General features: G+C 37.0%; 1 protein-coding gene across 1 annotated transcript in view; it reads right to left on the reverse strand.

Moving 5' to 3' along the window:
* The window catches only part of ATXN2 (ataxin 2), a 128,396-nt gene that overhangs the window by 32,157 nt on the left and 78,131 nt on the right, over positions 1 to 18,108 (reverse strand). The window contains exons 7-15 of the mRNA XM_012663466.1: positions 16,797 to 16,921; positions 14,284 to 14,375; positions 13,306 to 13,503; positions 11,664 to 11,842; positions 9,302 to 9,511; positions 6,804 to 6,986; positions 3,809 to 4,006; positions 3,318 to 3,425; positions 2,975 to 3,045 (exon numbers count right to left, since the gene is read on the reverse strand). Coding sequence (XP_012518920.1) covers positions 2,975 to 3,045; positions 3,318 to 3,425; positions 3,809 to 4,006; positions 6,804 to 6,986; positions 9,302 to 9,511; positions 11,664 to 11,842; positions 13,306 to 13,503; positions 14,284 to 14,375; positions 16,797 to 16,921 — 1,364 coding nt within the window. The remainder of the gene's footprint in view (positions 1 to 2,974; positions 3,046 to 3,317; positions 3,426 to 3,808; positions 4,007 to 6,803; positions 6,987 to 9,301; positions 9,512 to 11,663; positions 11,843 to 13,305; positions 13,504 to 14,283; positions 14,376 to 16,796; positions 16,922 to 18,108) is intronic.

Raw genomic sequence — 18,108 nt, forward strand, 5'->3', positions numbered from 1 at the left:
AGAATCTATCTAGAACTCAAAAAAATCAACAAGAAAAAATCAAACAACCCCATCAACAAATGGGCAAGGGAAATGAACAGAAACTTTTCTAAAGACAGATTTTTAATGTTGCTCCTACCTGGAATTTAAAAGTCAAGTATTAATGAAGGTTTACAAAAGTTGTGAACTAATGAGATAGCCAAAATATCTTCTATTAAATCAAAAAATACATCCCTTTTAAATACAGTAACTCTAATCAAGACAGTATTGGACTGGTGTATGGATAAGACATTTCAATGAATGGAGGAGACTTTAGAGTACAGCAATAAACTTTCACACTTGCAGTCAACTGACTTTCAACAAGCACGTAAAGAAAATTCAGTGGTGTAAAGAATAGTCAGATGGTGCTGGGACAACAATTATCTACCTACATGCAAAAGAATGAATTTGGACCCCATAAATATGCGTAATTATTATGTGTGAATTATAAATAAGCACAAGCAACTAAATCAGATAAATCTGCCTGTACCAAAATTAAAAATGTTTGTGCTTCAAAGGATAATACAGTGAAAAGATAAAACCCACAGAATCCTAGCACTTTGGGAGTCCAAGACCAGAGCATCACTTGAGGCCAGGAGTTCAAGAGCAGCCTGAGCAAGTACAAGACCCTGTCCCTAAAAAGAAAAGAAAAGTTAGCCCGTTGTGGTGGTGTGCGCCTGTATTCCCAGCTACTCAGGAGGCTGAGGCAGGAGGATCACTCGAGCCCAGGAGTTTGAGGTTGCAGTGAGCTATGAGGACACCACTGCACTCTAACCTGGGAGACAGAGCAAGACCCTGTCTCAAAAAACAAACAAAAAAACCCCAAACTATGATGAGATTATCACTCCACACCCATAAGGATGACTATAATCAAAAAAGACAGATAATAACAAGTGATGACAAGGATGTGGAGAAACAGGAACCTTATGCACTACTGGTGGAAATGTAAAACAGTGCAGCTGCCTTGGCAAACAGCTTGGCAATTCCTCAGAAAGGTAAACACAAAGTTACCATACAATCCAGAAATTCTACTCCCAGGAAGGTACAAAAGAGAAATGAAAACACATGACCACAGAAATATTGTACACTACTGTTCACAGTGGTATTACTCATAACAGTTAAAAGGTTGGAACAACCCAAACAACCACCAACTGATGGATAAACAAAATGTGTTATTACCCATATAACTGAATCTCATTCAGCCAAGAAAAGGAATGAAGTACTGATGTATGCTCCAACATGGATGAACGTTGAAAACATTACGCTAAGTGAAAGAAGCCAGTCGTAAAAGGCCACATATTGTATTATGCTATCCATATGAAATGTTCAGAACAGGCAAATCCATAGAGACTAATCCGTAGATTAGTGGTTGCTTAGGGCTGGGGGCAGAGGGAAAGGGTTGGAGGCAAATGGAGAATGCATTCTTTTGGGGTGAGGACAATGTTTTAAAATCGATTGTGGTGATGGTTGCACAATGCCGTGAATATACTAAGCCACTGAATTGTACACTTTAAATGGTAGAATTATATCTCAATAAAGCTGTTACAAAACTGTGCTAACACATATGTTTCAAAGTAAAAATATTTTTTTCCTTCATGATGTAATAAATTCAGTATCAGTGTATTCTAAGAGGGACTGAATGTTTAAAAAAAAAAACAAGGAATGCTGAGGGAAAAAACTGAGTGGGCAAGAATACCTACAGCATGACATCATTTACAGCATACTTAAGATTATGCAAAATCTATCTATTGCTTAGGGATCTATTCATATGCAGTGTAAGTATAAAGAATTGAACAGGAAAGCAACTCTTCCTTCTGAAAAGGAAAAGGAGGAAGCAGTTGAGGTGGGGTAAGCACACAAGAGGAGGTTAATTATGCTGGAACGCTTCACTTATTCAGCAGGGGAGTGGGCACATGATCATTCATCATTATGTGTACCATTTATATGTAACTATTGCTAAACAAATTACAATTTCCAGTAACCGTTAATAGCACTGAAGCTGAACAGATATATACGTGCAAAAGTACTAAATAGTATGTAATATTTTGAATGCTGCAAGTCAAGAATGAAGCTATTAGCAAAGAAATTATTAAATTTTAGAAAATTAAAACACTGGTTGGGAAAGAGATCCTTTTGCCCTTTTATTTATTTATTTTTAAAGACAAGGTCTCATTCTGTCACCCAGGCTGGAGTGCAGTGGCACAATCATATCTCACTGTAACCTTGATCCTACGCTCAAGTGATCCTCCCACCTCATTCACCTTCCTGGTAGTTGGCATTACAGACACATGCCACCATGTGTGGCCTGCCTTTTGCCTTTTACTCACTCATCTACTTTGGAAAAAAAGCTGATAATCAGATTTTTCACCTGTAAGAAACTAAGTTTTACAAAGATTCGAGTCGGTCTCAAACTCAACCTTGATATCTATGTTATTATAGTAAATATGAGCAAAAAATGAAACAGTCATCAAGAAGAGATGTTCAGCAAAGCCTATCTTGAGAGACAAATGATGTATTATAGAAAGATTTGTACCATAATCCATTTGTGCACAAAGTCTAAATCTGCAACTACCTCAGAACACCAGAGTCTAGTACATCTTCCACTCACCACCACCAGATAATTAATGACTTGGTCTTGCCCTACTAAAATCTAGCTTCACTGAACAAAGTAATCAAATGAACATCAAATAATAAACTATGTTATGGTAGCTTCAATTATGAGGATTATACTCTCTTTCATTTGATACTGACATTGTTGTTATCAAATCTCCTGATTTCAGTTATCCCACTTAAAGGACAGGCAAAGACAACTTTAAGAAAGGTTAGCTTTCTACAAATGATTCAATGTTTGAATGTATATATATATAGTGCACTTTTGTAAACTGATGATATGAAAATCCTTAGTAATGTGTATTATTTTTTTAAATCTTAATTCATTTGTCCATACAATACTCACCCTAAAATCGTTCTTAAATTTCTTTAAATCATCAATCTGTTTTCTATGTTCAGAAACAATTGGTGATATACCTGTAAAATTAAGAACTGTCAGATACAGAAGTATTTCTAAACTTAAGACTCTTTAAATATGGGATATTGGAAATGATAATAAGATGTACTATCAAAAGAATAACAATTTCAAATACTAATTTTGGATTTTGGCATTTGTCAAAACTATGCATTTATATATACACAATACTAAGAAAAAGTGTTGAACAAAAAATATTCTGTATTGGGCATGAAATTAGCCATACTCCTTCCTATTTCTACAGTTACGTCTAAAGACTCTTTAAAACGCTAACCTTTATTTTCAGCTTTTGAGAAGCTAGGTGATGTTTCACTGGGCTTAATATTTTCTTTATTCCCTGCAGGAGAATTCTGCCTCTGATCTTGAAGCCTGGAATCTTTAGCTAGAAAAGTATTTTTTAAAAAATTCAGTTAGAAGTTAGAAAAGCAAAATGGGCAAACATTGAATAATAATTTTGATTTCCTATGTTTCTGGAAAGGAATATTTTCATTTAAACAGAAGTCTTTTTCCTTTGCAGACATCATATGAAACACAAATAATTTTATTTATATAGGTATGTGATACCCAGGAATGTTAATCTTCATAACAGCTGAGTATTTAAGTAGTATTACTCAAATAATTAACTCATTTACATAGAATTTTAAATGTGCATTCAAAATATCTATCTATGAATAAAAACAACATAAAAAATTTTAATGTAACGTCAACCTCTAATTCTCAACTTCACAAACGACATGATGGATCTAGAAGCCCTTTCTTACATACCCTCAATAGATGGGGTAACAGCTCTGTTAGATGCAGGACTAGCAGGTGTAGGAGATGCAGCTGGAACAGGCATGGCAACGGCTTCAGTCGGAATAATTCCAGCTTGGGGAGAAGCAAGAACTGGCCCACTGGGAGTATTTCCAATATTGTTTTGTCTGGGTGACCTGGGTCTGTGAGTTTTAGGAGATAATCTTGGAACTAGAAAAAAGGAAAAATTTATTTATTATATTCTCAGCTCAAATGTCACTTCCTCAAAGAGGCTTCTCTGAAGGTCTAGATAAAATATGACTAGCCATAGTGGTTCATGCTTGAAATCCCAGCACTTTGGGAGGACGAGGTAGGAGGATTGCTTGAGCCTAGGAGTTTAAGGTTGCAGTGAGCTGTGATCGTGTCACTGCTCTCCAGACTGAGCAAAAGAGATTCTGTTTCTCCTCCAAAAAAAAAAATTCTCTCCAGCCCCCTTACCCCTTTATACATCGTCCTGTTTTTTTTCTTTCTTTCTTTTTTTTTTTTTGAGACAGAGTCTCACTCTTTTCCCCGGGCTAGAGTGAGTGCCATGGCATCAGCCTAGCTCACAGCAACCTCAAACTCCTGGGCTCAAGTGATCCTCCTGCCTCAGCCTCCCCAGTAGCTGGGACTACAGGCATGCGCCACCATGCCCAGCTAATTTTTTCTATACATTTTTAGTTGTCCGATTAATTTCTTTCTATTTTTAGTAGAGACGGGGTCTTGCTCTTGCTCAGGCTGGTTTCGAACTCCTGAGCTCAAACAATCCGCCCGCCTCAGCCTCCCAGAGTGCTAGGATTACAGGCGTGAGCCACCGCGCCTGGCCTTCTTTCTTTCTTTTTTAAGATAAGGTCTCACTCTGTTGCCCAGGCTAGAGTGCAGTGGTGTCATCCATAGCTCACTGCAACCTCAATCTCCTGGGCTCAGGTGGTCCTCCTGCCTCAGCCTCCCAAAGTGCTGGGATTACAGGTGTGAGCCACTGTGCCTGGCCCCATCACCTGTTTTCTTTTCCAAAGTCTTGGGATTAGTGGTAATCAGGAACACAAGTATCTGAAGAACAATAGCAATACATAAACACAACTATGGTTTTTCCTCCTAACTACACGTGTTCATCCTAAAAGGTAGAATTTTTGGGAGGCCGAGGTGGGCAGATTGTTTGAGCTCAGGAGTTCAAGACCAGCCTGAGCAAGAACAAGACCCCATCTCTACTAAAACAAAAGAAAGAAATTAGCTGGACAACTAAAAATATATAGAAAAAAAAATTAGCCAGGCATGGTGGCGCATGCCTGTAGTCCCAGCTACTGGGGAGGCTGAGGCAGGAGCATCACTTGAGCCCAGGAGTTTGAGGTTGCTGTGAGCTAGGCTGATGCCACGACACTCACTCTAGCCCAGGCAACAGAGTGAGACTCTGTCTCAAAAAAAAAACAAATAAATCAAAAAATAAAACGTAGAATTTTGAATCGAGTTGGAAAACAGCTTCCCTAAGGCAGGATAAATGCCATTTTTTAAAATAAACACATTCTGTACTAAAAAGTTGAACTGATTAAACTGATTGTTTCTCTTAAAATACTGGCAGGAGGAGAACCCTAAGAAGTAGGCTTACTCCTTCCTCATTCAAATCATATACTAAAACACCTTTTGGCGCCTTGTAGCCCATCCTGTGGGCTCTTTCTTGCAACATCGAGATCCCCTGTACTAAGTAAGGAAATAGGGACCCAATTTAACCAAAAGGAGAATACAACAAGGGTTGATATTCCAAAATAAGTATCTAATAGGTTTCATATACTATTATAAACCTATCTGCAGAGCTCAAATTTAAAGGTTTAGAGAAAATAGTTCAGTATACTTCATTTTAACGTTTTGTTTTTTCATAAGCCACAATGGTCAAAGAAGAAAGCTATTATACAACAACTGTCATTTTTCCAACTAGTATAAAGAGCAAACCTATGACACTCTTCTAGGTGTATCTCTAATAACTTTATTTTCCCTCTTTTGCTTCTCATCATGTTGTTACTCTCAAAAGTCATACCCAGAACATCTGAGTAATGTCAAAAGATTAATGGAACAGCTGAAGATTTTTTTTAATTTCTAATTTTTGTTAGACTTAAAATAATTGAAGACTAAGGAAGAAAATACAAAGTGCAAAGGAATTTGTAAGTACAATTACATGAATGTACATTACATGAAGCTGAGCAGACAGTGTATATCAACTAAAAACAGACACTTAATAGAACTGGGTAATTTTTTGCTTAAGCTTCAAGACTTTGTTTCTTTTACAGGTTCTGTGGACCAATAAAAAAATATTAATTGGATGTTCTAGCTCTCTATTATGGGAGCAAAGCATTAAGTATTGATTGACAAAGTAGCAAAAACAGTCTTAGCCTAATCATAAAATCTTATAAAAGTGTAATTTTCATACTTTTATACCTGCTGACAGCATATTCCTCAGGCTAATCACAGATAAAACTTGGGCCCCTCATTTATGTTTGATATTCCTTATAAGGGAAATATAGTCAGGAATTAGTACCATATACAGATGCTATAGAAAACACACTACACTGTAAGCCGAAAATAAATATTTATGGAACGAATCAATGAACAAAGTTTTTAAAAAAGATAGGAAATACAGTCCCTCCAAATAGTGTTACATACTGTATTTGCCTTAGAGTGGTACTTTATAAAACTACAAAGTATATTCACATTTATGAACCTTATAGGAATCTCATCAAAAGGCCATGAAGTAGACTAGGCAAGAATTACTTTACTCATTGAGAAAATTGAAATTCAGAATGACTGCATTAATTGCTTTAATATATGATGAATAAATGGTGGAGCCCAGAATAAAAATGTATGTTTCCCAATTTCTGGTTATTCCACTATTTTTAATATATATACACTTACACTTCCTCAAACAGAACTTAAGCTCAGTTTTTACATCTAGTAATAATTACAAAAATGCACACTGTCATCATGTCCAAGTATTACCTACCCCCACTGACCACTGATGACCATGTTCCCCCCGAGGGACTGGTCCTTGCCACTGGAGGAGTAGCTGCTTCATTTGGTGGGTTGTGGGATACAAATTCTAGGCCACTGGAAATGGAACCCCTCCCAGCAGAAACTCTGTGATTTCGAGGATGTCGCTGGGCCTTTGGGGACATCCTTGGAGGTCCTAAGAAAGGAACAGTGCACATCACATAAATGCCCCTGTCCATCAGTATTACTTTTCTGCTAAACATACATACACACACACACACACACACACACACACACACACACACACGTTCTCTTTCTCCCATTCACTCTACAGTTTCTCCTTGGTTTTAAAGAAGAAAAAGCCATATATATATATATATATATATATATATATATATATATATGGGGGGGGGGGCATACTAACTCTTTCAGAATTATACTGTGGAATGCCCAAAGTTTTATAAATAAATTTTCTTTCCCTTTGTTTTTAAAGAAAGGGAGGGATGAAGTTGGTGGTAAGAAATCAAACAGTAAGATGTCACAGCTCTTGAAAGAATTGTAGCAATGTGTTTCATCTATGTATATTATTTGTAGGCATATAAAGAAATAAAATAGGTGTTAATAGAAGGTGTAGCTACATGATGAAATAATTTTTACTTCACCATTTCCCCCCTGAATTGTCCAGAATATATTACTTCTATAGTTAGAAAAAATAAATTTTTACACCAAAGACTATTAATCCCTATACTATACAACCCTGGTATTACTGAAATGTCTCCAAAATTTTGGTTTATCTACCTCTTCAAAACAGTCCTCAACTGTAAGCAGTTTCTTAGATTTAACAGGATGTGAACTGAAAATTCTACTAATGCTTGTAAGACCAACATAACATCTGGGGAAGAAATTTGCACTATGTGAAGTGTCAAAATTCTACATCACTGATTCTGCTACCCCATTAGTGATTTCTCTTTGTAAAGCAGTGTACTGTGGATTAGACCAAACCATCAAGTGAAAACAGTGGATAGAACAGTTCTCACCACAAAAGCCTGATGGTGCTAACACTCAGCAAAAACATTCTCAATGGCAAAGCTAAGGCTCCTCACTCCCACTCTGCTGCCAAACTCTTTAGAACTTCAAATTAATGTGTGTTCCCAATAGGAATTTAATCATGGATATAATATTTAAAAGAATGCAAGTATTATAATTTTCAACTGGAGATAATCCAACATTCCCAAATAACGCAGAGAGTATATTTCTATGTCAATAGTCCATGGGCAGTTCTTACATCTTAATGTAGTAAAGATGTTCAGTATTACTGATCACGTTTTATCTAATACCATTCTCACTATATAAATATCACTTATTCAAATGATGGACTATAAGAAATATTTCAACAGAACTTAATTTTGCATTTAGTAGCCACTATTAGAGGCACTTTTGAGTAAAGAAGTCACCTTGAAAATCAGTGAAACTTGCTGTTCAAAGTTAGACACTTTAGTCAAGGTCATGACCTGCCTGCCTAGATGGCAACAATTTATTTAAAAGTAGCCAGGGAAGCATTTTACGTAGAAAGCTTTATTTGTTCTAATTTAAGTTATATCAACTGTGATCTTAATGAACAAATCAGATAAAAATTTTAACACAAATATTCTAAACAAATATTAAAAGGATATTATCATTCAGAAAACACACCTTTAATTTATGCATGGCATTTAAATTAGGATGTTACATTTCTACAACATCTGTGTATCTGATATGTACTAGTAATGGCAGATCGAGCATCAAATATTAAATAAGAATTACAGAATTTTATTCTTATTTTGGACAAGGGAAAATAAATACCTAAATATTGTAATTCATACCTAGTTTTTATCAATACTTTTATTTTAGATCAAGGACTTCTCCCAGATTAAAGCAGTGTTTCACCATATAATATTGCAAAGCTGACTTTCAAAAATTATTCAATTAAATTTAGAATCCTTTGGGCATGCTAACAAACGGTATTGAAATCTAAGGGCAGACATGCAAAGGCAGCTACATGAGATGCTGCTCTCAAAAAGCCCTTAAAACACCATTCCTGCCTGTGGCCAAGAGGAAGGTTCACTAAGACCTCGGCCAAGGAGCTGTAAAACAACGGGTTCTACAAAAATCCAGGATTGGGTGAAGAAGCTGCATTCATTTACCATTAACCACCATATACTGTGTGAACCAGGAGGGAGAAGGCCATGGAGCAGACCTTTCCAGGTTTTCCAGGGCTATAAAGGAACATCATTACCAGGCAGAGATAAACCCCCTTTATTACAATTCAGGATAGTTCATAGCTTCACACAGCATTTATCAATTTTTTCTCTAATGAACAAAAGGTTAATAGAAATAGTTTTAATAAACTAAAGTTAAAACACGGAAATTATAGGTTATTAAATAATGAAGAGGAAACTATTTTGTAATTATAAACTCACATAGGAGTTAAACAAAGACAAACAAAAACATGAACAAATTGTGGTATTGTACCTTCTGAAGACATGCGTTTAGGCATAGTAGAGACAGGAGCTGGAGAACCATGAGCAGAGGGGTGAGACGGGGGTCTGGATGGCCGCGAGGGGGGCCTGGAGGGCGGCCGTGTAGGGGTGGCTGCCCGAGGTGGAAGAGAGTTGGGACCTGACTGGTAGCGAGAAGGTGGGCGAGAGGAAGGAGATGGGCAAGGCGATGGCCAGGGAACACCTGACAGAACAAATGATATGAAGGAAAGTATAAAAACTAAAGAAAAAAATGAGGGAAAAAAGTAAACAGAAAAAAAAGTAAAATGACAAAAATGATTTCTTGTACATTTAACCCTTTGAGGACAGTCATTTGATTTGTGATAAGTTTTAGCATAACTTAACTGACATAAATTCACATTTTACTTTAACCTCCTTAAAATTAAGTCCGTTTAAATGAATACACGTTCCCAAAGGGTTAATTAGGATCTACACATACTACTGAAGAAGACAGTTAGGACTTTGCCTATCAATCCTGCTTCTATAAATGTTTCTCAGTAATCAATTGTTAAAAGAAACAACATACACTAGATAATTTCACACAATAAATCACAATAATTCCTACTCAGGAATAAGATTATTTACTATATTAATTTTAGCTTTGAAACATAATGAAAATAAAAGCAGCAGCTATTATATCCAATTACAAATGCTGGTTCCTTATAATCATCTACGATTTTCATCAGGTTTATATTTGAACCTAAGGTTCAGTTGGAAATCTCATTAAGCAAGTCCCATTTAAGTAGAAATAAATATTACTTCTATTATTTTCTAGAGTCACAGGAGTAACAAAGGTTAATATTCCTTGCTCTTTCAAAAAAACCCAATCTCATTAAATTAGAAAAGGGGGGACCTTCTAAATAATTTATGCAGTTAAACATTTATCCAAGAGACTGCTTAATAAACAATGTAACTACAATGCAGTCATCACCAAATAAACTGATACTTGTGGATATGCACAGGTCAAAATATAGCTAACATTTAATATTATGAGTCACTTACCTGAATCTTAGCAAACAGTCCAGGTCTCCTCTCCACAGGGTTCCACACACTTGAGTATCATACATTTCCCAGCCCCCTTCAGGATTTTTACTTTGAAAATTCTGTTTATGAACAACTAAAAATCTTTACTCAGTGAGCAAAGAAATTTCACCCCCAATACTACGTACAGAAAATACTCAAGAGTGTTCATTGGAGAGGAATTCTGGAGAAGAGACTCAAAGAAAACAAATGAAATTGGAAACTTAAGTGTTCTCTATTTTTATCTAATTTTCCAATCTTAAATACCTAAAATTAAATGTCCACTCTTTCCCCTTAGTAACATACTATTGCTATTATTAATTACCATATTTCCATACCATCCATAGTACTTCTTTTCAGTGTCCTTGACTTATATAAAAAACTCATAACCTATGATTGATAATCAACCTAGATTTAGAAGTAGAGTGTCTTCCTACTAAGACTCAAGTTTCTTTTACTTAAGTTGCTTAACTATAACATCTACTTTTAGACCAAGAGTAGGTGCTGTTTTTGAGATAGGGTATCACTCTGTCACCCGGGCTAGAATGCACTGGCGTCATCATAGCTCACTGCAACCACAAACTCCTGGGCTCAAGTGATCCTCCTGCCTCAGCCTCCCTAGTAGCTGGGACTACAGGCTTGTGTCACCATGCCCGGCTAATTTTGCTTTTTTTTGTAGAAACGGGGGTCTCACGGCTGGTCTTGAACTCCAGGCCGCAAGCAACCCTCCCACCTTAGCCTCCCAAAGTGCTAGGACTAAGGGCGTGAGCCACAGCATGCAGCCGTTTTTGTTGTTTTGTATGCACCTTTCTCTTGTCACTTTCTTCACATGACTCTTGGTCATGTCTTGTATTATAAATTACCTTAAATTATTTCTTGAAGTAAGCAGAATACATAAACAGTTAATGAAAAGGAATCTATACTAACTACTGAGTGTTTCATATGAATTAGAATTTTCCATATATATTATGTCTAAGTAATTTTATCATCCAGTGTCTTTAAAATTGAGAACCTATCCAAAGTTTCCAATTTCTTTATACGTGGAGTGTTTTTTGGCCAGGTGAATGTCCTTGGATTAAATTTATCACTTTATCTTAGTACATGAATATTTTGTCATGCTAAATACTGCATATGCCCGTAACTTATACAATGTTTCCCTTTAATTTGATATCCACAAAAGCAAATTTTAAGTAATGCTGAAGTGAAAACCACTCCACAAAAATCATACGTTCTTATCAATATGTAAACTGTTTTAAGTATTTAGAAAACTATGTATTTCATCAATGACATTGACAAATTTGGTTAAAAATACTTGCCTCCATTAACTACTCTTTGGTCAGAACCAGAATTCAGGTTGAAATCTGAAGTGTGAGAAGCGGATCTTGATGGCATGGAGCCCGATCCAGGCTGGCCCATACGCGGTGAATTCTGTCTCCCACTTCCCCAAGATATGACTTCTCTATTTCTTTGTCCAGGAGGAATATATTTATTTTCCCTGAAAATGAGAGATCCTCTAAATCATTTTATCCTTAAATGTACCAGGCCAATGAAACATATCTAAAGTAATCTAGGCAGAAGGGAATGCTTGTTATAAAAAGGATCAACACTAAACCAAACTGCCTCAAGCCCGCATGCCCCATTCCTCCACCTTTCCCTGTGTTCCAGCCTCTGGCCTTTCCCTTCCCTCAGATTCTCCTCCTAAGCCCAAAGTTTAACAGATGTGTGTTCATCCTCATCCTACGTGACCTTTCTATGGCTGACTCTATCAATCATGGTCTATCTTCTTGAAACCTTTTTGTCCTTGGCTTTCTCAACTTTATTTTCTCTGCAATTTCTTCTCTTGCTGGCTGTTCTTTGGTTTTTTATGGCTGCGGTATCAGCAATGCTGATGAATCCCATAGTTTCAACGTCTCTCACTGGACGTGTCAGTTCAAACCACCGGACTCTAAGCAATAAGTCCTTTCAAGTTAGGATGTATCTCTTATTCTACCAGACATGTAGCAGGTTCTTCTCAACATGTTTATGAATAAAGACCCTACAAACCTCTCAAATGCAATAAACTGCAAAAACAGAGGCATCGTTTCTCCCCTCAAACTTGATCCGTGTTTCCTGTCTACATTATCAGTACAATCATTAATTTACTTGGTTATCAAATAAACCTCATGGTCATCCCTGGTTTTTCTAACCTTTCTATCTCTAGGTTTGGTCTAGGTCATTATCAAGCTCCCTCAGTGAACTACTTCAATATTCTAACTGGTCTCTGTGATTCAGCCAGTCCTCAATGTCCCAGGGTTTATTCACCCCATCCCCTGCCCACAGGGTACTCTTAAGCGTGACACACCCAGTCCTTCAGCTACCTCAGCTCCTATCACCAACCACCACCACCGCACCCAACACAGATGCCATGTTCCACACACATGAAACAACCAGCCCTTTCCTGAGCCAGCCAGGTTCTCTCCCATGGCCATGCTACTACACATGGCTTTTTAGCAGGTAAGAAATTCTTCTCCTGTACTCCTCTCAGAGTGCCAGATAGACCCTACTATGCTATCACAAAACGTCACCTCCTCAGGGAGGATTTCTCTGACTTCACAGGTTATGCTAGTTCCCTCTGGGTGTTTCCACACTTTGAACACAACTTTAACTGAGCAAATTATATTGTACTGTTATTATAGTACACATGTCCCCCCACCTGATCACGATTCTTTAATGAGCTCAGCAAGACCTTGGATTGCTCCTTGTTGTATATCCAACACTTGCCTCCAGAGCTGACTCTCAAAGAATATTTTCCAAGATTGGCATAATCTTTTCTCTAACAGAATCTTAAACCAATTCCATTTGCATTCTCTACCTAAGCTACATTAAAGGAAGAGGAAATAATAATAGTGATAATACACCTTCTCACACAGACCTTGAGTTGTGTATCCAAAATACTGCATCATGATTTCCTTTAAATACCTAGTGTTTATGCTGTGCCCCTCACGTTCACTGGAATTTCTCTGAACTGCTGTGTATTTTTCTTCCTCGCTCCTATCATCATTTTCCAGGGCCACCCGAGCTTTGTACTGGGCACTTGATTCGATTTCTTCTGCTAACTGGTTTGCCCTTGCTTCCCGTTTTAAAAATTCTTCTGAGTTATCCCTTTCTAAGGGCACCCTGAAACATGAGGAAAAGAAAAGCAAAGTGAATATTTTAAAGTCATAGTTTATATATCTGTCACAATCAACTATTAAGAAATTTTAGAATACTGACAAAACTGGAAGAGTTATGGTGATTTGCTAATTTATAAATCAGAATTTGAATTTTTTTCTGTTATCTTTTCCATAGAGGAATTTATCTCAAAAACTGGTTACACTGACTGTCCACTGTAATCTCTATCCTTTCAGATTTAGGGTTTTTTCCACAACTTAAAAAACAAAATAAAAATGAAATTTACTCAGAGCATAAAAATAGGCTATAGGTAATCCCCTCTGCACTCCCTTTTTGAGACAGGGTCTCACACTGTCACCCAGGCTGGAGAGCAGTGGCACAATCATAGCTCACTACAGCCTCGAATGCCTAGACTCAAGTGATCCTCCTGGCTCAACCTCCCAAGTAGCTAGGACTAGAGGCACACACCACTAGGCATGGCTAACTGTTCTATTTTTTTGTAAAGACAGGTTCTTGCTGTGTTGCCCAGGCTGGTCTCAAACTCCTGGGCTCAAGCGATCCATTCACCTCAGCCTCCCAAAGTGCTGGGATTACAGGCATGAGCCACTGTGCCTGGCCTATTCCCTCTTTTAATGGGAATTTATCAGCCTCGGTAATAATAAAAAAATTCTTTCACAAAATCATTTAACTTAAAATCTAACAGAAACATTTATTTGACATAATAATTTAAGTTGATGAAAATCAATAACAAATGCACTAAAATAAAAGTAAACTTTTTAAACTTACGTATATGAAGATAAACTGCTATCATATGTAGACACTACACCATAATTTTCTTCATTATATCGAAACATATCATTGGGGTCCCATCCATTAGACTAGAAGAAAATGAAGCCCATTTTTCAAAATGACAAAGTATTTGTCTTCTTTAATTCAATTAATATCTATACGAACAAAACCTAACAAAGCACTCTACCAAAATCTAGAAAGTAGGCAAATTAGAAAACAGGCAAAAATTTCCTTTAAAAATGTTTTAAGGAAAACCTTTTCTTCTATATCAGCCCCTCATGTTGGTAAATAACTACACAACACAATTATTTGTGAGGTTAAGAAAGTTTAGAACATTTTAGTTATTTTATAAAATGTGAGCCTTCAGATCAGGGTTGTCTCCTTCCTCCAGCCCTTACCAGTCGCCTTTCTGTAGGGTAGAGGCACCTGTATTTACCGGAAACCTTGAGATCACTGATCATCAGGTCTATGAAGGACAGGGGGTGCTTTTCAACAGCCAAAAATACTTCCAGTGTTTGGGGAAGGGAGGGAGAAGCCAAAGCTTTCCCTACCGCACCGGTATTTCAAGGGGGGGACCATAGTACTAGGTGTCTGCCATCTCTCCTTCCTCCTAGGTATGCTCAAAGGGAAGGCAGCGTGAAACAACAAACAGGCAGTCACTGGACAAAGTCACAAGAGCTGGGTTTCAGATCTGGTTTTGCCATTAGCAGTTGTAGGACCTTAGCAACATCAATTCTGGATCTCAACGCCCTAAACCTCAGTGTAGATAACCCTGTAATTCTATGGGAAACTACGGAAAATTACCACTCTCAAAAGCCAGGCTGCACTCTTTTAACCTACAAGAATCAACCAATAGGGCAAAAGCTGGAAGAATCTTCCCTAGCGAATATTAATGTCTGGTTAATCACTTATCTCTCTAAGGTTTTCGACTCATCTTTTAATAACATATTAACTGCCATGTGAGTTGTATTTAACTCACACTAGCTTTGAGTCCAGGGCCTCGGGAAGCATATGTAACTCACATCTCCTCACCTCGGGAGCCGCGTGAACTATTTTTCAAGTTGTATATATAACTCGCGCACAGAAAAAATAACATTTTTTTAATTAAATTAGAAAGGATCATTTTGTTTCCCAAGTTTTTATTCTATTTTCATAATAAAACACCATGGCCCCAAGGAAAAAAATTTTTTTTTGTAGCGTGCCAGTCAACGTGTTAAAGCCTCACTTGCGAAAAGGAGTGAAACCCAGCACAAACGTCCACTCCAGCAGAGCAGACACAGCATCATCCAAGCAACGATGGTGGCAATCTCAACACTAAGGCTTGCCTCAAAGTTCACTTGTCAACCTTGGGTGCTCCTGTGCTACTCCAGTAGGTTATAAAAATGTAATTTTGCCACTAAAGCAATTCCTTTGATCTAACACAGAGGCAGGAATTCACAGTTGCCTATGGAGGCTTTAAAATTACTTAAGCAATGCTCTATGTAAAATGCTCTACATAAAAATTTCACACGGTACATAAAAAAAGACATCTAGTAAAAAAGTAAACATCTTCCAATCCCAGTGTGCATAAATAACTACTATCAACTGTTTCTTGGGCAGAATTCCAGAAACCCTCTCTGCATATATAAGAATATGATCCGCTCTTTTAAAAAAAAATTCAAACAGGATCTTCTTGTTCTGAAACTAGCTTTTTAATAAATCTTAAATATCTTTCCATATTGGAATGCTTTTTTTTTTTTTTTTTTTAAGAATCTCACTCTATCATCCAGGCTGGAAGGTAGTGGTGCAGTCATAGCTCACTGTAACCTCAAACTCCTGGGCTCAAGCAATCCTCCCACCTTCAGCCTCCTGAGTACCTGGGACTACAGGCGTGTGCCACTGCGCCCAGCTAAGTATTTAATATATACATGATGTGTTAAGAGAAAAGCAAAAATATGTGACAAGAAGTATTTTAGAAATAGCGGGTTTTTGAGGTGAATGATCCCAATTAAGACCAAGAAATTTACGTAATGATTTAATTCTAATGTAACCTAATTATCTTAATAATGAGTACCTTGTCTTCTCCAGATAAGAAGCCTAAAATGTCTGACTTCAACCTCATCTCTAGGTAAAGTCAACAGACAATTAAGACAACACTTTCCTTAAGCTGCCTTATCCCACAGGGCGTTAGAGCAAAACACACTGGCATTTCCTATGGTTTCCGATTTAAATTTATAAGTTGATTATTATAATTTATTTCAATCTCAAAGAAATAATTCACAAGCACCCACAAGAACAGGCAGCGCTCCCGGTTAACCCTTGCAAGGAAAATAACAATGACAACAAAAAAAACCCCACCATTTTTCTTTATTTATTGCCTGGAAGAAAGTCTCCATTTACACAACAAAACTGCTGCTCTAAACATAATCACTACAACAAAAACATACTTAAATTAAAACCAAGTGATAGGATGTCACATGCATACCACACTGACCACAGAGTATGAAACAAATCACAAAGATTTTACTTACCACGTCATTTTCCAAAGCCTCCAGGTCCTCATTGGTTGTGAGTTCCCCTGCATCCCAGGGCTCCAGGTCCTTCTCTTTGTGTTCACCGTTCACTTTAGCACTGATAGCAGAGTCAGTAAAAGCATCTGCAAAGGATTGCTTTGGTTGAATGTTCATACAACTGGACAACTGGCTACGCTAATACACGCATGAATTATCAACAAAGATGTATGCTTTAAGAGAGTTATGAGAAGTGAATTTTACATAATTAACTTAAAATCTAACAAAAACATTTATTCATATTATAATTTAATGAAAATCAATGACAAATGCACTGAAATAAAAGCAAACCTAAAACTTACATATATGAAGATAAACTGCTATCTAAACTGTTATAGATAGAATAACATTCATATCAGTATACTTTCAAATTTAATTTAGTAAATGACATCACAGATGATTATGGGTAAAGGCATTTTCTTCTCATATAATTTTTAAGCCGCATGAAACATTTTAATGTACTCATACAATTCATTAAATTGTATTACAGATAATTACTATGTTTCAGAAGTCACCCAGAAATTTTCTATCAATCCATCCAAAACAAGATCCTCTTTTATTTAATGGGCCCACTAATAAGATATAGCTGCATGTTCTTTTTTTTTTTTTTTAACTTTCCAAATCCACGTCTATAAGCAGGGGTCAGTATCCTAACATATTCTTGCCATTAGTAAGTAAAGCCATGCTAGCTCACCCCTTCAAAGAATCCACTTTTTCCTATAAACACCCTGCTACAAAGTTCAGGCCCTAGACTATTAACTATCCCCAGAAGGCTCAGGTGGCAGACCCACCTGGAATTGCCATGAACATGTTCCCACCTATTTGTGTTCTCTTCTCTATTTATGTTACTGAACAGCACTGGCTTGTGAGAGCAAACATGGCATCCACATGTTCAGCTGACCATACTGTGGTCTGGCAAAGGAGATTTTCTCTAGTTGGGAGTTAGGACTCAGCTAAATAATAAAGGTCTACTTGGGCAATGACAGCAGTAGGAAATGCTTTTTTAGATATAGGCTTGCATTTAACACATTAACTGTCGTACGAGTTGTATCTAACTCATGCTAGTTTTGAACCTGAGGCCTCGTGAAGCATATGTAACTCACACGTCTCTTTACCTCGGGAGCCACGAGAACTATTTTTCAAGTTGCATATAACTCACGCACAGAAAACAATAAAAAATAAATTTTTCATTAAGTTAGAAAGGATTGCTTTGTTTTTGAAGTTTTTATTCTATTTTTGTAATAAAATATCGTAGCCCCAAGGAAAGAAAAAA

This window comes from Propithecus coquereli, unplaced genomic scaffold (genome assembly GCF_000956105.1).
Source record: "Propithecus coquereli isolate 6110/MARCELLA unplaced genomic scaffold, Pcoq_1.0 Scaffold81, whole genome shotgun sequence".
In the NCBI taxonomy this organism is placed as follows: Eukaryota; Metazoa; Chordata; class Mammalia; order Primates; family Indriidae; genus Propithecus; species Propithecus coquereli.